The 26,462-nt window shown below is 44.7% G+C and overlaps 1 protein-coding gene across 1 annotated transcript in view; it reads left to right on the top strand.

Moving 5' to 3' along the window:
• CCDC170 (coiled-coil domain containing 170) overlaps positions 1 to 26,462 on the top strand; it is a 164,292-nt gene that overhangs the window by 9,673 nt on the left and 128,157 nt on the right. Inside the window, exons 2-3 of the mRNA XM_030198473.1 lie at positions 1,998 to 2,074; positions 10,041 to 10,068. Coding sequence (XP_030054333.1) covers positions 1,998 to 2,074; positions 10,041 to 10,068 — 105 coding nt within the window. The remainder of the gene's footprint in view (positions 1 to 1,997; positions 2,075 to 10,040; positions 10,069 to 26,462) is intronic.

Below are 26,462 nucleotides of genomic sequence, written 5' to 3'. Positions count from 1 at the left end.
TGAATACCTTCTATACTTGTCAGAGTCTGGTCTAAAGACCAACTCTGTAAGGGTTCACCTTAGTGAAATTAGTGCTTATCATCAATGTGTAGAAGGTAAGCCCATCTCTGGACAGTCTTTAGTTCCCTTCATGAGAGGTTTGTTTTTGTCAAATCCCTCTGTCAAACCTCCACCAGTGTCATGGGATCTCATCGTCATTCTCACCGAGCTGATGAAAGCGCCTTTTGAGCCTCTGAATTTCTGCCATCTGAAGTACTTGACCTAGAAGGTCGTTTTCTTGGTGGCTGTTACTTCAGCTCGTATGGTCAGTGAGCTTCATACCTTAGTTGTGGATACACCTTATACTAAGTTTCATCACAACAAAGTAGTCCTTGGCATGCACCTTAAGTTACCTGCCAAAGTTGGTGTTGGAGTTCCATCTAAACCAGTCGATGGTCTTGCCAACATTCTTTCCCCAACCTCATGCCCATCCTGGCGAAAGCAGCTTGCACACCTTGGATTGCAAGAGAGCATTAGCCTGCTACATAGAGTGGACAAGGCCCACAGACAGTCTTTCCAGCTTTTTGTTTCTTTTTATCCCAACAGGATGGGGGTCGCCATCGGGAAACGCACCATTTCAATTTGGCTGGCAGATTGCATTTCCTTCACTTATGACCAGGCTAGGCTGACCCTAGAGGGTCATGTCATGGCTCATAATGTCAGAGCCATGGCTGCGTTGGTAGCCCACTTGAGGTCAGCTTCCATGGAAGAAATTTGCAAAGCTGCAATGTGGTCTTCAGTCCACACATTCACATCACACTATTGCCTTGAGCAGGATACCGGACGCGACAGTCAGTTCAGGCAGACAGTGTTGCGGAATCTGTTTGGGGTCTAGAATCCAATTCCACCCTCCTAGGCCCATTTTTATTCTGTTCCAGACTGCACTCTCATTCAGATTGTATATAGTTTCAGGTTAATCTGTGTTATGTCCTTGTCGTTGTGAGGCCCAATTAACCAATGTTTGTTGTTTTTGGTGGATTCCCCACGTTTGTCGCATTGAATCTCTCTGGAAACCTGGCTCCTATTCTTCATACGAAGACACAGCTAGCTAGGCTATGGTCGGGCCCAAGACACTGAAGACACCAAGAATGGGTGTCTTTCCCAGAGATTGTCCGATTGCACTGGGTACAACACTTGAAGCCACTGGGAACCTTCGTGGACATGGATGGAAAAACTTCTGCGGCTAATTCAAATGAAGTGATGGTACCTAAAAGAGGGGCAAGGCACCGGAAAAATAAAGGGGAAAAACCCGGCTGAAGTCACAGTGGTGATGACAGAAAAAATAAGAAAACTTAAAACCAAGGAAAACGAAACTAAGAAAATAAAGGAAGAAAACAAAATGGGGTTCCACAAATGGGACCACAATAGAGGAGGTGAAAAAAGAACTGGAAGGCACAAAAAGAAGCTCTTTGGACCAAGAGAAGTAAAGAGATGGTAAAAAACCCCACCGTGGTAGAAAAAGAACTAAAGTACCTACGATCTTTGCGGTGGGCGGGAAACCACTCGTGCATGCGCGGTGGAGTGTGTTTCACACTCCACAAAGTTCTACTTATGCTTGACATAAGTTCCGGACTAGGCGACTTGGTCAGCACCACCCTCTTGTGAGAATAAATAGGCCTGCTTGTCCTCAGAGAAAACATTTTTAATGATTCTCAAGTGAGATCCATTATGTCCTGTACCAGGTATGGGAACTCCGGTCAGGTTTTCAAGCTTACTACATTGAATATTCATTTGATGCGTTTTTCACTGCCTTTTTGGTGTGCCTATGCTGCTTATGCCTATTCATTGTGGATATCCTAAAAACTTGACTCTGCCATATATATGCCTTTTCAATGTGTCTGACCAAAATATTTTATTTTTAATTCCTTCTTTGTGGACTTTCCTTCTGTGTGGACCTAAAAAGATTTCTGGTGTTAGTCTTAAATGCCATAATAGAATTTTTTGTATGTATTTATTAGGTCCAGGAACAGGTGAATTTATTGAAGAGACAAATGGAAGGAAAAGAGGATTTCACCGCTTCTCACAGTATTGGCAGGTATGAATACACATTTTATCAGACACACGCACATGTGTACATTTGCTTCTTTTGAAGGTTATCACCAGTTTAATTTTTTTTTTAGGAAGGGACCAGTGCAGAAATAATTACCCTTCTTTAGGGCTTCTTTTACTAAGCTATGTGGCAAATGCAACAAAGCCCTTAGGAACTGAATGGGCTTTGTCACATTTGCCGTGCCAGGAATCACTACCATGGCTCAGTAAAAGAAGCTCTTAATTAAGGTGCAGTTGCACCATTAACTAACACATGGTGAGATATACAAGTAGCAAGTAGTTTTAGAAATAGCGCAGTTGGTAACTGAAGCCAGCGAATCATTAAAGATGTGTCGACATCTCCTCTTCTACTTTATCATTTCCATGATGGTTCTAAATCTTAAGCAAACCAGGACATCACCACTTTGTCAACCCTCAGCAGGACCCTGCACAGGCACCTCCCTGAAACACGTGGATGGAGGCGCTGACATTTACCCTCCATGGACCCCTAAATGAACAAGTTTATCTGGATAGTGCCTCAATATCATGATCGCTTTTCCCACCCATGCAACGTCCTGGCCCTTGCTATACGTAAACTGATATATTCTCTATATTAACTCATACAGACAAAATATATCAGTTTGCTGGTGGGAAATTAAAAAAAAAAAAAAAAGCTCCTGCACAGTTAGCCTCTAATGCTGAACACTCCTGAATATTGATCTGTTCAGTTTTTTTTCAATAGCCATCCCCTGATGCAGTGTCATAGCCATGGAGGGGGGGACTTCAGTGGCCTGGGCCCCCAACTTTGAACTCATACCCCTTCCAAAACTGCAGCACCAAATGCATGGTTGGGGGGGGGGGGGGTGCTCAATACCTAACAGCCAAACAGATTCACCGCCGGAGCCCGGGGCCATGCTGTCTGAGCAACAGGACATCAACGGGGTGCTCCAGCCACTGATGCTGGCACTTCCAACCATGCTTAGTTCATGCAATTGAACTGAGCATGTGTGGAAGTGCTGGCGTCATAGGCTGGAGCAGCCTCCTTCCTTCCTTGCTCCTTAGGCAGCACGGCACTGGGCTCTGGCAGAGAATGTCTTCGGCTGGTGGAGCTTGAGCATCTCTGCCAGCAAAGTTATGATTGAGGGGGGAGGGAATAAAAAGAAATGCTGGGCCTCTCTTCAAAATCAAGTTTTGGCTTCACCCCTGCCCTGATGATGTGCACACAAGGATTTACTGCTTGGTAACACATATTATTAGAAAATAGGTCTCACTGCATAAAATAACGCACAGTAATTCATGCCAGCATGTTGTAATGTGGTAGTGCTTTTCAGTAAAAAGAGGTAGGATTGGTTTTAACCAGGTTGTGATGAAAGGAAAATAAGCTGGTAGGTACAAGAGTTTTGATTATGGAAAATGTCATGGAAATAATTTTTGATCCATTTAAAAAATTTTGTTTGATGCTTTGATCATGCAAACATATAAAACAACACTGCTTAGTAGGCATTGTACTGCTTATGTCTGTGCTTTTTATTCCAACCCAATGGATGTTGGAAAGAACTATATGAAAAGGGTTCAGAATGTCTGTTTCTGTCTGGCTGAAAATTAAATGAAGGGAACCAAATTTGGCATGGGAGAAAAACCAGTGAAAAGACACATCAGGTTCAAAAATGGACCACATTAGACCAAGGATTTGAGATAAATAAACTCCTTCAACAATGGCCCAATGAATTTCTAAGTCATCAGGTTCAAACTTATGGCTGGCTTTACTAAGTAAGTATATACTACTAGTATGTGTTATTAATAAATAGGTTCTATTTTGTAAAATGGGACATGTGGTAGTGCCTTTTAGTAAATAAGTCCTTAGATTGTAAGCCTTTTGGGGATACGAAAATACCTACTGAACCCAAAATATAGCTCGCCTTGAGCTACCAATGAAAATGCATTAGCTAGATCACTTAACCCTCCATTGCCTCAGGTACAAACTTAGATTGTGAGCCCTCCTGGGACAGAGAAATACCCAGTGTACCTGAATATAACTTACCTTGAACTACTATTGAAAAAGGTGTGACCAAATCCAAATAAATAAATAAATACAAACAACAGTAATAGGCTTTCATCTACTTATTTTATGCAGCGGCCTTAGAATCTGGAGCTTGGCAAGTTCTCTTTAAGCTTTTGTTACCCATCACGAAGAAAGGGTCAGCAGACAAGCTGTAAGAGATTCCTTTTTATGGACTAACTTAGAACATAAGGACATAAGAGTAGCCGTACTGGGTCAGACCAATGGTCCATCTAGCCCAGTATTCTGTTTTCCAAACAGTGCCAAGCCATGTCACAAGTTCCTATAGAGAAACCCAAATCATGGCAACACTTCATAGTACAAATCCCAGGGCAAGCAGTTGCTTTCCATGTCTGTCTCAATAGCAGGCTATGGACTTTTCCTCCAGGAATTTGTCCAAACCTTTTTTAAACCCAGATATGCTAACCACTGTTACCACCTCCTCTGGCAAAGAGTACCAGAGCTTAACTATTCATTGAGTGAAAAAATATTTCCTCCTATTTGTTTTAAAAGTATTTCCATGTAACTTCCTTGAGTGTCCCCTAGTCTTTATACTTTTGGAATGAGTTCTACACCACTCAGGATTTTGTAGACCTCAATCATCTCTCTCCTCATCTGTCTCTTTTCCAAGCTGAAGAGCCCTAACCTCTTTAACCTTTCCTCATGTGAGAGGAGTTCCATCCCCTTTATAATTTTGTTTGCTCTTCTTTGAACCTTTTCTAATTCTGCTATATCTTTTTTGAGATAAGGCGACCAGAATTGAACGCAGTACTCAAGGTGAGGTCACACCATGGAGCGATACAGCAGCATTATAATATTCTTGGTCTTATTTACCATCCGTTTCCTAATAATTCCTAGCATCCTGTTTGGTTTTTTGGCCGCTGCTGCATACTGAGCAGAAGATTTCAGTGTATTGTCTACAACAACAGCTAGATCTTTTTCTTGGGTGCTTACGCCTAAAGTGGATTTTAGAATCAGGTAAATATGATTCGGATTCTTCTTCCCAATATGCATCACTTTGCATTTGTCCACATTAAATTTCATCTGCCATTTGGTTGCCCAGTCCTCCAGTTTCCTAAGGTCTTCCTCCAATTTTTCACAATCAACATGTGTTTTGACAAGTTTGAATAGTTTGGTGTCATCTGCAAATTTAATCACTCGTCGTTCCAATTTCCAGATCATTTATAAATATGTTAAACAGTTCCGGTCCCAGTACAGATCCCTGCAGCACTCCACTTTTCACCCTCCTCCATTGAGAAAAATGGCCATTTTACCCTACCCTCTGTTTTCTGTCCAATAACCAGTTCCTAGTCCACAGAAGGACATTGCCTCCTATCCCATGACTTCTTAATTTTCTCAGGAGTTTCTCATGAGGAACTTTGTCAAAAGCTTTCTGAAAATCTAGATACACTACATCAACTGGCTCACCTTTATCCACATGTTTATTCACACCTTCAAAGAAATGAAGCAAGTTGGTGAAGGAAGACTTCCCTTGGCTGAATCCATGCCGACTCTGTCCCATTAAACCATGCTTGTCTACGTGTTCTGTAATTTTATTCTTTATAATAGTTTCCACTATTTTGCCTGGCACTGAAGTCAGGCTTACCGTCTGTAATTTTCTGGATCACTCCTAGCTATTCATATATATAACCCATCACTAATGATGATTCAAAAATAAATGAAAAGATGATTGGAGCACGATACTGGATGTATCCTCAAAGAAACCCAGCATGAACAAATAATATTAAATCTAAAATATTACTTAACTGATGAGTAGATGAATGAACCATCTGTCTAAAGCCAAGGTCCTGTAAGGACTCCAAAAATAAAGCTATCACACTATTAGTTGTACTGCCAAAAAGCATTTTAAAATCACCTATAATTAAAGGCTTAACATGACTGAATTAGAGTTCAGAAATAAACTCAATCAATGAGCAAATTTTGGGCTCCGGTTACAAAGGGGCGCTACCGATTAGCATGTGCTGAATTGAAGAAGCCTCTAAGAATTGAATGGGGGCTTCTTCATATTTTACGCACCGCTAATTGGTAGCTCCGTTTTGTAACGGAGCCTTTTGTCAGTTGGAATATTAGGGGGACAGTATACTACAAGAATAACTAGTCCTGAAAAAATTTTAGATTCAGCTAACAAACATTCTACTGGTGTGAGATCCCTAATTGCAATTTGAGAAAACGTAGGGGCCCTTTTACTAAGGCGCAGGAGTGCTAATGCATGGGTAATGAGCGCCAAATCAGCACTACTTCTGGGCTAGCACATGTGCCTCGTGCCGAATCCCGCAGTAGAAAATAATTTTCTATTTTGTACCGCAGGGGCATTCCTGGCAGTAATCAGCAGCTGTCGCGCACTGCATGGTTACCGCGCGGGTAGTGAGTGAGCCCTAACCGCTAAGTCAGTGGGTGGCGAAAAAGGCTCAGGCCATAAATAGGTGCGTTCTAGTTTTAATTTCAGCATATGCCCATTTCCCAGCCCATTAAAAAAAGCCCTTTTTTCCAGTTGCAGTAACAAACAAATGGCCCAGCTCGCACCCAAAGCACGCGCCCACACTACCGCAGGCCACTTTTTACCACGACTTAGTAAATGGACCCCCCCAAAATTGAGAGTGATATGCTAACATTAAACCACCCCTTCTTTTAAAACTGTGTGGCTTCCTAATACATGCATCCACATCAGGACAAAGTTGGGTTGGTGACAATACAGTACCCACTGTGATCCATGTCTCAGTAATATCAAAAAAATCCAAATTATGTTGAATTATCAAGTCATTCAAATCAAACTTATTTTTACTAACTGCTCTACTATTTATTAACCCACTTTTTAATTGCGTTGGCTTCTGAGATCTTGTGAAAAGAACTGATATTTATTTAATTTATTTATTGGGATTTATTAACCGCCTTTATGAAGAGATTCACCCAAGGTGGTGTACAGCAAGTATAGTTTAACACAAAACTTACAGTTTTGTTAACAACATAACAATAGTAAAATAACCAAGAATAAACATAAATACAATAAAAGAAATAAACTTGAAAACAGTAAATTGAAACCTAATAATAAAACTAATGTGAAACAGTAAAATGTCTTATCTCTACTATAATAAAAAGCACCTCCAACGTTCTGAAGCTGACTCTGTGGCTTCACTGAAGTGAAGGGTTCGTAAGGTTCGTCAGATTCGTGAATCTGTCACCATCTCTCTCGGCCCCGTCCTCGCACCTCTGATAGGTCCGCCACCCTCGACGTCATCACGTTTTGACGTTGAGGGCGGCGGACCTATCAGAGGTGCGAGGGTGGGGCCGAGAGAGATGATGACAGACTGACGAATCTGACGAACCTTACCAACCCTTCACTTCAATGAAGCCACAGAGTCTTCACTACACAGCTCCCTAATTTTTCACTTAAACATCGCAGGGTGGCTGGAGGAGGGGGGGTGGGGAAGAGGGGGGCAACTACCCTGGAACAGGGAGGGAGAGGGGGGGCAACGACCCTGGAACTGGGTGGGTAGGAGTGCGGACCCTGGAACTTGGAGGGGGGGCGGGCGGACCCTGAAACTGGGAGGTAGGGAGGGAGGGACGGGGCCCCTGGCACACACTCTCATTCACACACACACACACACACACACACACACACACACACACACACACACACACACACACAATCACAGCTCCCTAATTTTTCACTTAAACATTGCAGGGTGGCTGGAGGGAGGGGGGAAGAGGGGGGGCAACTACCCTGGAACTGGGAGGGAGGGAGGGGGGGCAGTGACCCTGGAACTGGGTGGGTGGGAGTGCGGACCCTGGAACTTGGAGGGGGGGGGGGGCGGGCGGACCCTGAAACTGGGAGGGAGGGAGGGGGCCCCTAGCACACACTCTCATTCTCACACACACACACACACACACACACACAATCACAGCTCCCTAATTTTTCACTTAAACATCGCAGGGTGGCTGGAGGGAGGGGGGAAGAGGGGGGGCAACTACCCTGGAACTGGGAGGGAGGGAGGGGGGCAACGACCATGGAACTGGGTGGGTGGGAGGGAGGGCCGACCCTGGAACTTGGAGGGGGGCCAGGCGGACCCTGAAACTGGGAGGGAGGGAGGGAGGGGGAGGGGGGCAATGACCCTAGAACTGGGTGGACCCTGGAACTTGGAGGGGGGACGGGTGGACCCTGAAACTGGGAGGGAGGGGGCCCCTGGCACACACTCTCATTCTCACACACACAGACACACACACTCTCGTACACAGTCTCACTCTGTCACACACACTCACGCATTCACTCTCTGTCACACACACTCACACATTCACTCTTTCTCTATCACACACTCACTCTCACACACACCCTGTAAAACACACACACTCCGAGGAAAACCTTGCTAGCGCCCGTTTCATTTGTGTCAGAAACGGGCCTTTTTTCCTGGTATTTTAATTAATAGTAAAACTTGTGGCAGGAGCATCAGCTCTCACAGAAGTTGTTACAGAAATACTAATTAGTAATCTTGCTAACCAAAATATAAACTTTAAGAGGTCTTATTACTAAGCCGTGGTAAGAAGTGGCCTGCGGTAGTGTGGGCGTGTGTTTTGGGCACGCGCTGAGCCATGCTTTACCATGACTGTGAAAAAGTGCTTTTTTAATGAGCCAGGAAATGAGTGTGCGCTGAAATTAAAAGTAGCGTGTGCCTATTTACGGCCTGAGCCCTTCTGCCACCCATTGACTTAGTGATAAGGGCTCACGTTCTACCTGTGTGGTAACCATGCAGCGCGTGCCAACTGCTGATTACCGCTGGGAATGCCCCCTGCAGTAGAAAATTGATAATTATTTTTTACTGCGGGATTTGGCGTGCGCCAAACTCCAGAATTACCACTGGGCGCACGTGCTAGCCCAGCAGTACTGCCGATTTGGTGCTTGCTACCCGCGCGTTAGCCCTCCCACACCATAAAGGGCCCCTAAATTTGTTTGTTGCACAAGTCGCAAAGGAGCGCACCTTTGGCTTGCGCCTTAGGTGACACACAGCACAGCATCTGATGTCAGAATGTGGGCAGAGTAAACTCCCGTGTCCTGATGATACAGGGAATAGTGTGACTCACTGCAAGATGACAGCAGAGCTCTGTTCAGTAAAGCAAACAGCCAGAGAGAAGATGGTAAGTTCAAAAGAGCTCAGGAACTGACAAATGAGCACTGCTCAGCTGCTCTGTTGATAACAGCACAGCATCTGATCTGACATCATAAAGTGGGTGGAGCACGTTCCCATGCCCCAGTGGTACAGGGAATAGCCTGACTCACTGCAAAATGACAGCTGAGCAGATGTCTTTAAATACATCCGTGTATTTAAAGACATCGCAAGAGACAGCATCTCATATCTTAATTTAAACGACCAGTTACAAGTCTACGAAAGGCAAACATCTCAACACTATCACAGTGTTCTTCAAAGACTTCTAAAAAAAATTGAAAAATTAACTAAAATTATTCTCCTGCTCCTGCTCATGAACTGTAGTTAATTTTTCGCATTTTTTTAAAATTAAAGAACTGCGTTGCATAATTTTGCATCAAACAGCTCATTAATGCAAAAATTTGCTTTGCACAAGAAATTGCACAAGATGCCCAGATGTTGGCAATTTTTGCATGTCTGGCGTTTTCACACAGTGCACTTTGGTGTAGTCAGTTTGCAGTTTAGTATATAGGGTCTTGTGTGCGTTGTCTCCTTTGATCTAACACAGCCGCAGGAACACTTCCAGTGCAGTTAAAAAAATCCATGTATTATGGAACAACATTCATACTTTTATCCACGCACAGCTTGGGCATTTTTCAGTCAGCATATTGATGCATGTAAATAGCCATTCACACAGGTAAATGTATTTGAAAAATATCCTCATTAAGTAATGAGTCCTTTTTTTCCTTGTTTTTCAGAACAAAAGGCAGAGCAGAAGTGCAAAAGGTTTGTGAGCCTTATCCTTTAAATATGGGATGTGTTGATGATGCACAACAAGCTATATTGTTATCATTATGGTATAATCACTTGCTATCAGACGTAATCATTTTCTGAGTTCTACATATAATGCAAGCTGGAATCCTAGCTACAGTGGTCTGTGCGTGGTTTTATAGAGAGAATCACCTATGTATGGTTTTATTTGAAGGATGTAGAAACTAAACAGCTTTTGCCAAAATTTAAATGGTTCTGTTTCTTATTTTGTTTTATACGTGAATGAACTGTGTACCTTGGTGGAAATATATATGTAAAGGGGGATGTCTCAGTTGTGGGTGATCCATAGCTGGATTCTCACCCCAGGGTCCCCACAGAATACTGATCCTCTCTTCACTTTGCTTACAGCATGCACACTCTTCTCCCAGGGAGCAGGCTTTCTTCAGGGGGAAGGGATTTCCCTTCAAGGCCCTGGTGTAGGAATCCCTCAAAAAGGTAACTCAGAGATAGATATGGGGTGCTTCAACTCTGTTTACTGAACTTAAGTGCAAAACAAGTACTGTTTTGACAATCCTTTCTGAAATTTGAAAAACTGGTGAAAAGCTCCAAAAACCAAAAGTCTTGGTGCTGGAAGTACCGTGACAAGACAAACGCTAAACCATGCAGGTGAGTTGCATTTCTCCTTTTCTCAGTGCTTCTACAAGTCAGGTATGCCTATGCTGCTTGTTGAGGACTGTGAAAATGTAAAAAAAAAAGCTGACGATTCCCCTCAGGATAGCTAAAAAGGAAGCTTCTGTCACTTTTGATAGTACAGAAAGTAGAGTTATTGCAGAAGCTTGATCATGGTGTATCTGTGCAGGGTTTAATTGAAGATTACGTTATGGGAACTACAACCATGTATGACTTAAACAAACAGAAAGATAAGTTGTTGAAGTTTTACAGTGGCAGTGATGGCTGGAAATTAATGAAAAATAGAAAAACATCGTACAGGGCAAAAAATGAACATCTGGACAGTGTTCTATTTGAGCGGGTTCAACAACAAAGAAGGAAACATATGCCATCGACTGGTTTGATGGTCATGAAACAAGCTAGAAAATACCATGAAGAACTGAACAATGAAGGCAAGTGTGGATATTCAGAAGGTTGGTTGCAGAAATTTAAGAAGAGTCATGGTGTTAAATATCTCAAAAATGTGTGGTGAAAAAGCTTCTGCTGATTATGAGGCCACTGAAAACTACATTGACAAATTTGCCAAGATGATATCTGATGAAAACCTTAGTCCTGAACAAATTTACAATGCTGATGAAACAGCTCTCTACTGGCGCTATGTCCCTAGAAAACATTAACAGTTAATGAACGAGCACCATCAGGTTTCAAGGATGCAAAGGAAAGAGTGACTGTTCTTGCTTGTACCAAAGCTGCAGGCACACATAAATTAAAGTTGGCAGTGATTGGAAAAAGCCTACATCTGAGATGTTTATAAGGTGTACGCCATCTACCTGTGGATTATTATGCTAACAAGAAAGCATGGATAACCAGAGAAATGTTTACTGATTAGTCCAATACTACTTTGTACCAGCAGCAACATCTCATCTTAGAGAAGCTGAACTGGAAGAAAACTGTAATGTTTTATTGGTTCTAGACAACTGTCCCACACATCCCCTTCTAGAACTTCTTGTGAAAAATAATGGTCCCCCCCCCCCCCCGTGACATCTTTACTACAGCCTTGTGACTAAGGAATTTTATGCTCCATGAACACCAAGAGGGTCATTTTCGAAAGGTTGTCCAAGTATGAATTAGGGCATCCTTGCGAAGTCGGCCAAAATGAGGTAGGTATAATCGAAAAATAGTATGGACGTCCTTAGACATTCCATTATCGCAGTGCGAAACGCCCAAATCAGGGACGCCCAAAGTATAGTAAAAAGGACGCCCATCTTCCAGAACCTCAAAAGGACGTCCCTAAAACATTCACTGTACTTGTCAATTTGTCATATCAACGTCCTTTGCCGGTTCTACGAGAAAGACGTCGTTATTACTATTATTTGGACTTCTCTGATGTACCTGGTTCTTCTGCAAGTACAGTGCATGTAGTTGCAGACATCCAGATATGGGAAATATAAGGAACATTCATAAGTGTAAAGTAAAGTAACAAGGACGTGTTTCTCACAGAACTGCCGAAGGATGTCCATCTTACTAGGCCCACCGGTGGGCCTGTAATAGGGACGTCCTTCGGCAGTTCTGTGAGAAACGTTATTACTATGAATTTTTTTTATATTTCCCATACCTGGATGTCCGCAACTACATGCACTCTACTTGCGGAACATGGAGCTATGGGAAATATAAGGAACATACATATTTATTTGGATATATGAAGAGGCTCGCACACTTGATAATGATCCATATAAGGAAGGTTCCGCATGTGTGAACACATACTCATCCAGATAAGACTCCACACGCATGACGATGGTCCATTTATGTCATGGATGTCCATGCGTGACGGTGTCCACGTGCGGACCCATTATATGTGCCATGACATCCACGTGCTGACCCGTCCATATATGGGATGGTCATCCATATATGGAACTGTGCATGTAAGGACGTCTATCACGCATGGGCGTCCATATAAGGCGATGCACGTTTTCCAATGGTTATTCCCTGACAAACATGTCTGTGCGCCGGGAGCCTAATTTCAGCCTCGCGGAAAATCTTTGAGCTGTGCCTAAGGCACCAGTGGGTACTATTTGTGTACCACCACCACCTGCTGCCCAGAACTGTCTCGATAAGAGCCTGGAGTCATATCACAAAGGTAACTGTTTGTTTCCCCCCCCCCCCCCCCCCCCCCGGTCCTGGTCTGTCAGGTCCCCCTCCTGTAGCTACACATAAAAGAGCTCCCTCAGCATGTAAGCACTAACTATAGTCTGCATTCAAGGGTAATCAGTAATGTGCACACCCACATTCAATAATAGAATCAATGTATTAGAAAGGAAAAACATTCTCACTCCCAACAATAACTGCACACAAACGTACTCTCTGTCCTCATGTCCACCTCAATGACATCACCTGTACCAATGTCATGTTCCCCCCCCCCCCCCCCCCCCCCCCCCCCCATCGTCAGTGTTGTGTGTCTCTACAATGTGGCTTCCAAATAATTTTATGTTGAGAAGGCAAGAAGGGCAATCCCCTGACTCCTGGTGTACAAACTTGTATCTTACAGACGTTTTGGCATTAGGAGGGACCTGGAGTCCCTGAGACGCCGGTTCCGGCGCATACGGCGGGACCACCCTGATATAATTAGGAGCGTGCGACGGCACCTCAGGGCTCGATGTATTATAAACAGGGCACTTGTAGTCCTTTGTAAATGTAGTTATTTAATAATGCAAATTTCATGTTCAGTTTCCACGTGGCTAATAGGCAAATAGTAAGTCATAACAGCTCTATCCCAGATCAAGGCTTGAGGTTGCAGCTACCCTCCCATGAGTGTGACTGTAATTTCCAACTAACCTCCTCTGAGATGAATGAGATGACATGCCTCACTTCTGTATCCCCCTTTCTGGGTGGATACTGTTTCATGGTATTCTTGCCTGATGTACTGCTCTTAGTGGATGTCATAGCATGATTTGAAGGTAATGTAAAGAAATAGTGCTTCCCCCCCCCCCCCCCCCACCAAAAAAATGGTCATCCTACCATAGTCACAACTCAAAATGCTAACATGCTGCTGAGGAATGAGTGTTCCCTACCAACACATCTTATAGTGTACTTCTTTTTCAGACCAGCTTCCAGGGGTTCCCTGTCATGTCATCTCATGCATCTCAAACCCCATGTGTCTAGCCCAGGGCTCACCACTGACCCCACCTTCCCCATTCTTGCCTCATGCCAGCCAGACAGCTCCTGCGCTATGCAAGCCATATTGAATGTGTTGATCTCAAGGACAATCCTTTTACATACACAGGGCGCCAGCAGCAGGAGGAAGAGGAGCAGGAAGAGGAGGAGGACGACCCCTGGCATGACATGCCTCCCCTTGAGGAGGAGGGCCCAACACCTCCAGCCAGTGGTGTGCTGGAGCAAGCTCTCACAGGCTCTCGAGAGCCGTTTGTTAAGTTTTTAAGAATTTTGGGAGCCGGTTCTCCATGGCTACTTTAACAAATGGATCCCAAAATGTGGGCTTGGGCCCCTCCTGAATTCTCTTTTACTTTGCTGGCGAGAGAGAGCCCCCTGTTAACAATTTACCAGCACACCCCTGCCTCCAGCCCTCTCCAAACCATCCCCAGCACCAGCCCCATCACCAGCCCCAGTACTGCGCCTCCTGCAGCAACTGGTGAATAGTCAAAACCAGTTGCTGCAGGAGGTGTCAGCGATGAGGCTGGAGATGTCAGCAATGAGGCTGGAGGTGTCGGCAATGTGGTAAGCTAATGAGCAGCACTTCAGGGCGCAGAGGCTGCTCCTGGTGCTGCCCGTTAGCCTGCTGCACAACGCCTTGCAGGGACGAGGACGTGGCCTCCCTTGAAGGACTTGGGGGGGGGGGGGAATTGTACATAGTTCTATTTTTTTTGTTAAATACACGTTGGATATTTTTTTCATATAACAGGGTGTGTGTCTCTACTTTGTGCACAGTAGACAATTAATAAGAGGAAGAAATCAAGGACTCCAACACACAAGGTTACCAAACAACTATAGATAGGAATCCAGTAATTTATATATGAGACCGAGGAAAAGACCTCAAAACGCCCAACCGCTTACTTGTGATTTTCGGCGGCTTTAACAAGGTGCGTGGTGTTCATCACTGGTCTTAAAAACCTCGTTTTTATCAATTATTTTAATTTTAATTTTTAATTTCACCTTTACTTAAAATTGTATTCTAACTTTGTTTTGTGATTTTTTTACCAACTTCAATGCTTTCCTTTTTGAGAATTCAGTGGTTTCTGTTTTATTTAGAAACCATTCTTTCCTTCATTTATAATCTTAATCGATTCTTTAAAATGTTGTAAGCAGTTATATTTGAACAAAGCAAAGTCGAGCACTTATCTGTTTGCAGGATAGAATTTAGAAAATGTGTTGTTCCATAACTATGGATTGTAGGACTGTGTTGAAAAATGTGGAAAAGACATTCAGTGCATATATGCTTCCCCCCCTCCACCCCCAACAACCTTGAGAATGAGTGGGCACTTCATAAAAGGGGACTGGGGTTCACCACATAAAGAAGGATGAACCTAGCGGGGGAGACATATGAGGTGGAAAGCGGGAGAAAAACTACCTGCTGTGGATACCCGTGAACCTGGTGAAAAATAGAGGTAAGATTTAAATGCAGAGAACATAGAATGAGGAGCTCTTGACCATGAGGGACGCACACATCCATTCTCAGGGCCTCTTCTCCTCCCCCTCCCCACCCCACAGGCAGCCACTACTGAGTGTGTCCAATAGAGAACAAGACATCTGTACAATGAATTGGGTAGAAACTTTCATGGCTCTCAGAGTCCAGTGTATTACAGTTCACTGCTGTCTCTTGCAATCTTCTTTACCAGCTGTTCTGCAAGATGCAAGAAGTATTTTTTTTAGCACTAGAGAGCTGCACGAGAATGGAAGCAGTTCTGTGGGATTCCCGCAGGGATGGAACTCCCTGTGGGGTTCCCGCGGGGATGGAAGCAGTTCTGTGGGGTTCCCGTGTAAGTGTAAGCTGCACCTTCACCAGCCTCTCATCTACCGAGTACCAAGTGTCTTTGAGTGCTGTCTCCTCCTCCTCTTCCTCCTCCTTGCTTTAACAACACAAATGGTAAAGTCTTCCATTAAGGAGGTGGTAGAGACACAAATAATGATGGAATTCAAAAAGGCGTGGGATGAACACAGAGGATCTCTATTAGAAAATGGAAGTTATAAAAAACCTAACCTTAAATGGCTGCATGTGTGGTGGATGTGTGAAGTGACGCTTAGATGGCGACTCTGGCTGTGATTACTAGGGCCGATACCGGGCAAACTTGTATGGTCTGTGTCTAATATATGGCAGTCTGGTTTAGGGTGGGCTGGAAAGGGCTTAGACAGCTACGTCAGTGGCTGGAACAGAAGGACAGTGCTGGACAGATTTTATGGTCTGTGTCCCACAAATGAGAAGACGAATAGACTGGAGTGGGCTTCAACGACAGCTCCAGCAGTTGGAACATAGGAATAGGGCCAGATAGACTTCTATGGTCTATGTTCCAGAAACACGAAAGAAAGACCATAATCAAGTATATAATATCACACTTGTTGATTTCATCATGAATTGATGAGTGTGACTATTGGGCAGACTGGATGGATCGATCAGGTCTTTATTTGCTGCCACTTACTGTGTTACAATTAATCCTCTTTGCTCCTGGGCTGATGCGCAGACCTCAGCTCTGATACAGGCATGAGCATCGGATGTCACCTGACCTACTGGCGCATGCATGTGGTGACCTCTCAGCACACAGTGCCAGTAAATCAGAGACAAATCTTACATGTGCACACCAGAGTGTTCCAAGTTTCAACTTCCATTCCTTCCTTGCCTACAGTGCTGTGGCTCAAATCCAGAGAGAGACTGAGGGAGCTGACTGGAATTTTCTTTTATGTACCATTAATTCTTACGGGGACGGGTTGGGATGGGTTACATTTTTGCGGGATAGGTGGGGATGGGTAAGATTCCAGTGGGTATGGGTGGGGACGGGTAAGGTTCCAGCAGGAACAGGCAGGGATGGGTAAGATTTCTGTCCCTGTGCAATTCTCAATTTAGCACCTACATAGCAGAAAGGGAAGAGGTGGCTGAGAGGTATGAGCTTACCTTGAACTTGTGGTGCAAGAATCTGTTGGCTCCAAGGGACCAGAGGCTGCCTTCTTCAAAAAAGGACAGAGAGAATGGGGCCAGTGAGGGAGCTCCTGGAGGGTAAGAATGGAGAGTTGGTCAGATGTAGAAAATGCAAAGTATATGCTAAGCTACCAGCTAACACCCAGTCTGAAACAAAGCCCACACACCAGTTATCTTTCAAGAATTGGCCAAAATGTCCCCCCCCCCCCAAAAAAAAAAAAAAAAAACCCAAAAACAAACAGGTATACAAAAGAATACAGTGGCAAAAACAAGGTTTACTATAACTGAAGCTAAATGCTTTGAAATACTACCCATAATCTAAAGAAAAACCTCTAGTGCAAGCACAGAGGAAAGCCGTTTTAAAGAGGCGCCAATAAGGGAATACAAACTTCCAAATGGGAAGAGCAGCTGGGGACTTTAATCATTATCACCCATAATCGAATGAGGACGCCCAAACACCGAGCAGCTGGGGACGTCCATAGTTCCCTACATATAATCGAAATGAGGAAGCCCAAATCAGCTGGGGACGTTTAGGGATATTGTCAATAATTTTATTTTTGTTACATTTGTACCCTGTGCTTTCCCACTCATGGCAGACTCAATGCAGTAGGCAATGAAGGGTTAAGTGACTTGCCCAGAATCACAAGGAGCTGCCTGTGCCAGGAATCGAACTCAGTTTCTCAGGACCAAAGTCCACCACCCCAACCACTAGGCCACTTCTCCACTCCACTCCACTTGAAACTAGGACGCCCATCTCAGGGATGCACATCGTGTTCTTACATGGGTGTCCCTGGGATAGTATTTAAGCGCCCTTCTCTGTATTTTCGATTCTTCGCATCGCATTGGTACAATGACACCAAAGCAACCACTCACCCGCAAGGGTATTTTCAGTGACCCAGAAATTGAACTGCTGGTTCAAGAAATACAGAGGAGGCAGACGCATATCTTTGCTCCCAAGGGCCAGAGGCTGGCTGCTACAATGAAGCAGAGAGAATGGGAGGCAGTAAGGGACCGGCTCAACGCGGTCTTCCACTGTGGCAGGGATGTGGAAGACTGCAAACAGAAATGGCGCCGGCTGAGGCGTGATGTCAGGAGGAAGGCTGGTGCCAACCCCCCAGCAGATGACACCACTAACTTGACACCCATCGAGTGCATCATTCATGGGCTCTTGCCCCAGGTGGGGATCCATGGCATTGGGTCCCTTGATATATCAGCACAGCCTGACGGCTCAGGTAGGTTGATCATTAGGAAGCTGGGGTATCTGTTGTGCTGCACTACACTCTGTTTTACACAAGTGGGGGACAGTGTGGTGCTCCTCAGTAGGGGAAGGGGTGAGAACACCACATGCAATACAAATCACTGTTCATTACAGACCATGACACAGGGAGTAGCAGGGGGGAGGGGGAGGATTTCCAGCAATGTGTGTGTAGGTTACCACTGTTTCACAGCTTTGGGGGCCTTCCCCACTCCCTCCTTTTTTCCCATCACCAAACTCTGCATATCTCCTTCCCACACCTCTGTGCTGTAGCCACTGTGTCCTCTGCACTCCTGCGGTGCCTCTCCTCTTCCTCCAACAGCTTTCTCTCCCAACAACGCTCTCGCCCCCACTCTCCAACTTCACAAAATCGCTAATGGGTCTAAAGACGACTTCCCTCTTACCCTGGTCGCTTTTATTTAAGGTCTAACTAAGGAAGCCCATGTTCCCACCCATGTGAAACCATTTCGCTAGCCGTTATACGCTGGGGGCACCCATCTCGTAACGCCGCCCATAACATGCCCCCTGTGGGGACGACCATAGATGGGCGTCCTCGCGCTGAGGATGCCCTTACGATCCTGTTTCAATTATTGGATTTGGGTGACCTTTCACGGGGACGCCCATGTGCCTTTTGAGTCGCTTTTTGGACGCCCTTCTCTTTCGAAAATGAGTCTGCAAGTATAAAGACTCTTCTGAACAGAGGCATACAAATCCAAGACTTCCTCAAAAGGTTTAGTCTCAAGGCTGCCATTTATGCACTTGCTAATGCTTGGAAATATGTAACTAAATCAGCATTAAGAATTGCTTGGCACAAACTGATGATGCATGTTAAGCTTAGTTTGAGCCTGTTTATATTTGAGAGTACTTCTCCAGTTCCATCTGCATATGGCTGGCTGACCTGAGATGACGCTCATCTAGAATTGCTTTGAGCATGTTTGTGTTTAATGTTTTACTGAATGTTTTACTTTGAAATAAAAAAGTATGATGGTAATTTTATGGTCTCTCTTTTTCTGACTTTAACATACCCATTCTGAAATCTGAAAAATTCTGAAACGTGCCTGGTGCTAAGGATTTCGGTTAAAGGATTGTGTACTTGTATTTTCGTCCTGAGGTTGTACAGCATCGAATAAACATTGTAATACTCCACCCACTGTGTTTGTGATCCCTTTCAGTTATTAAAAGTCTTTAACAAGCAGATGATCAAAAGCCCCACGCTGTTCCAAAACAGCGCTCTAAAATAGCGCTGGAACAGCGCGGAGCTTTACCGCACCAATGATCAGAGATAATTGCATGCAAATTTAAGCATGCAATTATCTCTGATCATGGGGTAGAAGTGTGGGAGAATTGTGCCTGAGCATGCGCTCAGCACAGTCCTCCCGCACTTGTTTGACAGGTCTGGGCTTTCAAAAGCCCAAACCAGTCAAACACAGGGGCTGGAGGTCCATGGGACCACCAGGTCCCAACTACCCCTGCCCCGAGCAATGGGGGCTGGAGGTCTGGCGGACTTCCGGTCCCCCCAGAGGATCTCCCCCCAGGTGGACAACCAACCTCCCCCCCCCCCAGTGACAGGGGGTCTAGAGGTCCGCTGGACCTCCAGTCCCCCCCGATGATCCAGCCCCCCTAGTGGGTGACCAACCAACCCCCCCCCACACTAGCGACAGGGGGGCTGGAGGTCCGCTGGATCTCTGGTCCCCCCCCCGACGATCCCCCCCCCCCCCAGGTTCATGGAGGGCTGGAGATCCAGTGGGTCTCCAGCCCCCCTAGTCCCCTAGCGAGGGGTCCATGGGGGTCCGGTCCCCCTACCTTGTGTGTTGGAGGAGGGAGGGGTAGCCTGCCTCCCTCCTCTTCCTGCGACGCTGCAAATGGTGGTGCCCATCCCTGCTCAGTGTATCCTGGATGCGCTGGGTGGGGCTATACACCATATAAGGGAGAAACTGAGTTTCTGCTGTCTTAAGTACGTGACCTGTAAGGTCATTTTCTTGGTGGCTGTTACTATCAGCTCGTAGGGTCAGTGAGGTTCAGGCCTTAGTGGTGGATGCACCTTATACTAAGTTTTCATCACAACAGAGTAGTCTTCCGCATGCATCCCAAGTTCCTGCCGAAAGTTGTGTTGGAAGTTCCGTCTGAACCAGTCGATTGTCTTGCCAACATTCTTTCACCACCTCATGCCCATCCTGGTGAAAGCACTGTCACACCTTGGATTTCAAGAGAGCATAGGCCTACTACATGGAGCGGAGAAGTCCCCTCAGACAGTGCGCCCAACTATTTGTTTCTTTTATCCCAACAGGATGGGGTCGCCATCGGGAAACGCACAATTTCAATGTGGCTGGTAGATTGCATTTCCTTCACTTATGCCCAGGCTGGGCTAGCCTTGGGGGTCATGTCACGGCTCATAATGTCAGATCCATGGCCGTGTCGGTAGCCCATTACAGTCAGCCTCCAATGAAGAAATTTGCAAGGCTGCGACGTGGTCTTCAGTGCACATTCACATCACACTGTTGCCTTGAGCAGGATACCCGACGCGACAGTCGGTTTGGACAGACAGTGTTGCAGAATCTGTTTGGGGTCTACAATTCAACTTCGCCCTCCTAGGCCCGTTTATTCCTGTTCCAGCTGCATGCTCATTCAGATTGTGTATAGTTTCAGGTTAATATAAGGTAGGCCTCGCCATTGCCAGACCCAATTGACCAATGTTTTAAGTTTTTGGTGAGCCTGGACGCTAGGGATTCCCCACTTGTGAGAATATATAAGCCTGCTTGTCCTCGGAGAAAGTGAAGATACTTACCTATAGCAGGTGTTCTCTGAGGACAGCAGACTTTATATTCTCACAGTCCCACTTCCCCTTGGAGTTGTCTCCTTTGTTATTTTTAGTTTATTTTTTGCTATAGTATTAAACTGAGGAGACTGCATTCTTGCGGTGGGCGGGAAGGCACTCGTGGTGGAGTGCGCCTCGTGCACTAGAAAGCTCTCATTAGCTATGGTAAATGCCAGACCAGGCGTATAGATCGGCATCACCCACTTGTGAGAATATAAAGCCTTCTCTCCTCGAAGAATACCTTCGCTTTCTAATCAGAAGAGAAAAGATTCATTCAGAGATTTTAGGTATAAAGGGAGAGTCTGGGAAAGCAACATAAAATCTCACCTTTGTTACTAGGGAGGCTTTGAGGCCACGGACCCAAAGAACTTTCAATTTGTGACTGGTGCGCCCAATTCTTGAAGTATTTTCAAACATTTTGCATCATAAACTTTTATTGGATTGAAACAGTACATTTTTGGAGGATCATAATTGTCCAAGGGCTCTCAGTCTTTGTTTCTTTCCTACTGAAGAATCCAGAGAATGTACCGAGGTCCACTGTGTCCCAGCATTTTCCAAAGCAAGTCTGACAAGTGCGAAGTGATTCACATAGGGAAAAATAATCCAAACTAGATCTACAGAGATGCTTGGCTCCACTTTAGAGTCCTACCCAGAAAATGGAATCTAGGCATTATCATAGACTGTATGTTGAAACTTCTGCTCAGTATGCAGCAGTGGCCAAAAAAGCAAACCAATATTGGGAAGAATAAAACAGACTATCTAATGTAATGGTTAAACAAGAGTTGGCTATTTAGTGTTACAAACAGGTAGAAAGACTAGGGGACATGCCATGTAGTTTCTAAGCACAGTTAAGAAATTGGGAAATATTTTTTTCATTCAACACATAGTTATTAAGCTCTGGAATTTGTTGTTGGAGGATGTGGTAGAAGCAGTCAGTAGGGCCGGTCTTAGGCAGAGGCGACAGGGGCGGCCATAAGTACATAAGTATATGCCACACTGGGAAAGACCAAGGGTCCATCGAGCCCAGCATCCTGTCCACGACAGCGGCCAATCCAGGCCAAGGGCACCTGGCAATCTTCCCAAACGGACAAACATTCTATACATGTTATTCCTGGAATTGTGGATTTTTCCCAAGTCCATTTAGTAGCGGTTTATGGACTTGTCCTTTAGGAAACCGTCTACCCCTTTTAAAACTCTGTCAAGCTTACCGCCTTCACCACGTTCTCTGGCAAATGAATTCCAGAGTGTAATTACGCGTTGGGTGAAGAAAAATTTTATCCGATTTGTTTAAAATTTACTACACTGTAGTTTCATCGCATGCCCCCTAGTCCTAGTATTTTTGGAAAGCGTGAACAGACGCTTCACATCCACCTGTTCCACTCCACTCATTATTTATATACCTCTATCATGTCTCCTCTCAGCCGTCTCTTCTCCAAGCTGAAAAGCCTAGCCTCCTTAGTCTTTCTTCATAGGTTGAACAGATCCTAGTGCTCCCAGGGGCCCAGCGGCAGCCTTAGCATCTCTTTCCCGCTCCCTGCTTCAGCCGTCATTGCTGTCCTCCTGTTCTCAATCTAACCGCCTTGGTCTGCTCTCTCCTACTCCCGTTCGGCTCCCTGCAGCGCTGCCTTCTTCATTTTCTGGGCTGCCGGCAAGCGTGAGTGAAGTAAAACCCACTGCCTTCGGCAGCCCAGAAGCTTCTCTCTGCTGTAATTTCCTGTCCCACATAGGTGGGACGCTGCACAGAGGGTGAGCTTCCGGGGCCGCCTAAGGCAGTGTGCTTACCTCACTCACGCTGCTGGCATCCTGGAAAATTGAAGAGGCGGCTGTGTTGCGATCCGGAGCTAAGGGATCAGGTAGGAGAGAGCTGAAGGTGGTTAGTGTAGAGACGGCCGCTGAAGCCCATGATGTTGGTCCTCCCTTTCCCTCTCCCTCCGTGCACCCCTCAATCCCCATACCCGAACAAAGCAAGCAAATCTATTGAGCTGCTCTAGCCACACTGTCATTCTTTATTGTTCGTAGCATTTTTATTGGACCTCACTTATATTTTCAAAGATGCCGGCTTGTGTAGCATACGGGTGTACACAGAGGAAGTATTGGCTTCATCTAATTAATTCTAAATCTTAATCGTGTCATTTGGAGGGGCTGGTTATAGCGACTCACTCTATTCTGATGTTTTCACCTAGTAAAGGGCCACCAAAACAAACCTTATGAGTATCAGGTGCTTAACAATCAGACTCACTATTTATAAGTACAGTTTAAAAAAATCATTAATTAGGTTGAGACCTGGGAGCATCTAAACATCTTTTTTTTTTTATTCCTGTGCTTACATCAAAACAAAAACATGGCATGTGGGAACTTGCACCTTTTGTTTTGTGGAATGCAGTGGTATATTATAAAAATGCACTTGCCTTTTTTATTACTACTATTTCACAGAGAAGGTATTGAATACTGAGGGAAGGGTTTCCTTCATGCAGAACTGTCCAGAGTCAGTCTAAATGTGCCAACATTGTCCAGTTCAGCACACTATTAACCGCCAAGTTTACACAATTTTAATTATGTTCAGTGGAAAATAAATCTGTTGGCTCAGACTGCTTGCTATGTGAATGTTCAATCACTGTTTCATTATTGCTACCAAGTATTACATATTAAGGGCATTTGTTTTAATTCATTTATCCAGTCCTTACATGCAAACTCAAAGGTTTCCTATGATAGCATTGTGTTTATTTGAATTAGTTTTTCTGTACATGTTTTGCTTGATTTGTCTTTATTTGAAATAAAATATTTTAAAACACATCTTGTCAACAAGGGGCAGGGCTAGGTAGGGGCAGGGGCCCCCACTGAACTGGTCTGCACAGGGCCCCTTATTTGCTAAGACCGGCCCTGCTGGGATTTAAAAAGTTTTGGACAAGTTCCTTGAGGAAATGTCTATAAACCATTATTAACAAAGTAAATCTGGGGAAAGCAACATGGAATCTGTTAACTTTTTGGGATCATGCCAGATATTTGTGACCTGGTTTGGCTACTTTTTGAAACAGGATACTGGACAATGGACATTTGTTCTGACCCAGTATGGCAACTTTTATGTTCTTTTGTTCCCTAAGGAGGATCCATAGGAAGGGCTTCATATAAAAGACAAAGAAAAGCAGCTAAGGCTATTTTTATACACATATATGCTAACAATATCAGAGCTAAATATAATGCAAAAATTAAAGATCCCACACAACATGTACTGAGTTGAGACCACCTCATTCAGAAGTGAATGAAGAACCCAGATATGCCCAGATATATTCCGCCAAAACCGATTTACTCATATCACCCCTCTCCTCAGGTCACTTCACTAGCTTCCAATCAGATACCGCATTCAATTCAAGCTTCTCCTTCTTACCTAGAAATGCATTCAGTCTGCTGCCCCTCACTACCTCTCTTCCCTCATCTCCCCCTATGTTCCCGCCCGTAACCTCCGTTCACAGGACAAATCCCTCCTCTCTGTACCCTTCTCCAACACCGCCAACTCCAGGCTCCGCTCATTCTGCCTCGCCTCACCCTATGCTTGGAACAACCTTCCTGAGCCCTTACGCCAAGCCCCCTCCCTGCCCATCTTCAAGTCTTTGCTTAAAACCCACCTCTTCAATGCTGCATTCGGCACCTAACTCTTACCGTTCACTAAATCCAGACTGCCCCAATTTGACCGCCCCTATCAGACTGTCCGTTCACTTGTCTCTTAGATTGTAAGCTCCTTGAGCAGGGACCGTCCCTCTATGTTAAATTGTACAGCGCTGCGTAACCCTAGTAGCGCTTTAGAAATGTTAAGTAGTAGTAGTAGTAGAAATAGTTACTGATACCAGTGTGATAAGTAAAACACCGTGGGAGGTCTACCAGCAAAGATGATGGACCCAGTATTCAGCTGGTGGCAATCAGTGTTTTGTTGATTGCTGCTGGCATTATGCTCAGAAATTCAGTAGTGGGCCATGTCTGGGCTCCGGCATTGAATTTCTGGGTATACAGAGCTGGAAAAAAACAGCCAGCTGTGTGTGATAATTGGTACTTAACCAGCTATGAAGAACTGCAAAAAGATAGGACTGCATTTTATGTGGTTATTTTAGCTGGTTAAGTGCTGAAAATCGGCTAAGTGCTGACTCTGCCCCCAGAACGCTGGGTGCTAACCAGGCATTTTCAGTGGAGTTCAAAATTGATTTGGGGAAATTGAGTCCTCTCCACCCCTTTCTTGCCCTGCCTTGAGTTGTTCCCTCCCTAACACACCTAACTTAAAAAAAAACACTAGTCTATAATATACTCAAAAAAGATATAGTGGAATTAGAAAAGCAACAGAGAAGGGCGATGAAAATGATAAAGGGGATGAGGCGACTTCCCTATGAGGAAAGGCTAAAGTGGCTAGGGCTCTTCAGCTTGGAGAAAAGGCGGCTGAGGGGAGATATGATAGAGGTCTATTAAATAATGAGTAGAGTTGAACGGGGAGATGTGAAACGTCTGTTTACGCTTTCCAAAAATACTAGGACTAGGGGGCATGCGATGAAACTAGAATGTAGTAAATTTAAAACGAATCAGAGAAAATGTTTCTTCACTCAACATGTAATTAAATTCTGGAATTCGTTGTCAGAGAATGTGGTAAAGGCAGTTAGCTTAGCGGAGTTTAAAAAAGGTTTGGACGGCTTCCTAAAGGAAAAGTCCATAGACAATTAATAAATGGACTTGGGGAAAATCTACTATTCTTTGCCAGAGAATGTGGTAAAGGCAGTTAGCTTAGCGGAATTTAAAAAAGGTTTGGTTGGCTTCCTAAAGGAAAAGTCCATAGACCATTATTTAATGGACTTGGGGAAAATCCACTATTTCTGTGATAAGCAGTATTATTATTATTAATTACATTTGTACCCCGCGCTTTCCCACTCAAAGCAGGTTCAATGCGGCTTACATAGTATAGAATGTTTTGTACTTTTTTGGGATCTTGCCAGGTATTTTTGACTTGGATTGGCCACTGTTGAAAACAGGATGTTGGGCTTGATGGACCAATATGGCAATACCTATGTACTTATGTATTTGATAAAGGCAAGATAAATATTTAAGAGCTCCTAAGAAATGAGAAAAAAAAAACAGGAAGAAAAACCCAGCAGACAACTGCAGGAGAAAAACGCTTCAATAACAGCTTTGGCTGACACTTCAGTTGCCTTGACACTGAGAAAAAAAAAACTATTTTTGGAGGTCCCCGATGCTGGTACTATGTGCATATGTGAAAACTGAGCATCGGTGGCTGAAGAAGCATCTGCTGACTGCCAAGCTGTGCTTAGGAGCTCCTGGGCACCTTCAGGGACAGCTTCAGCTGGTGGGGCTTGGAGATCCCTTCCATGCACCACAGCCACTGAGAGTTCCGTGGCACACCTGCAGACTAGCCACGGCACACTAGTTGACAAATGCTGATCTATAACATTGTAGTTCTTGTGACTTGAATCTAGCTGATAACTCTGGAACTCACAACAATACTGTCTGCTGTAAAGGGAGGAGACCCAAGAGAT

This window comes from Microcaecilia unicolor, chromosome 3 (genome assembly GCF_901765095.1).
Source record: "Microcaecilia unicolor chromosome 3, aMicUni1.1, whole genome shotgun sequence".
Classification (NCBI taxonomy): Eukaryota; Metazoa; Chordata; class Amphibia; order Gymnophiona; family Siphonopidae; genus Microcaecilia; species Microcaecilia unicolor.
This window is presented reverse-complemented; position numbering and strand designations above follow the sequence as displayed.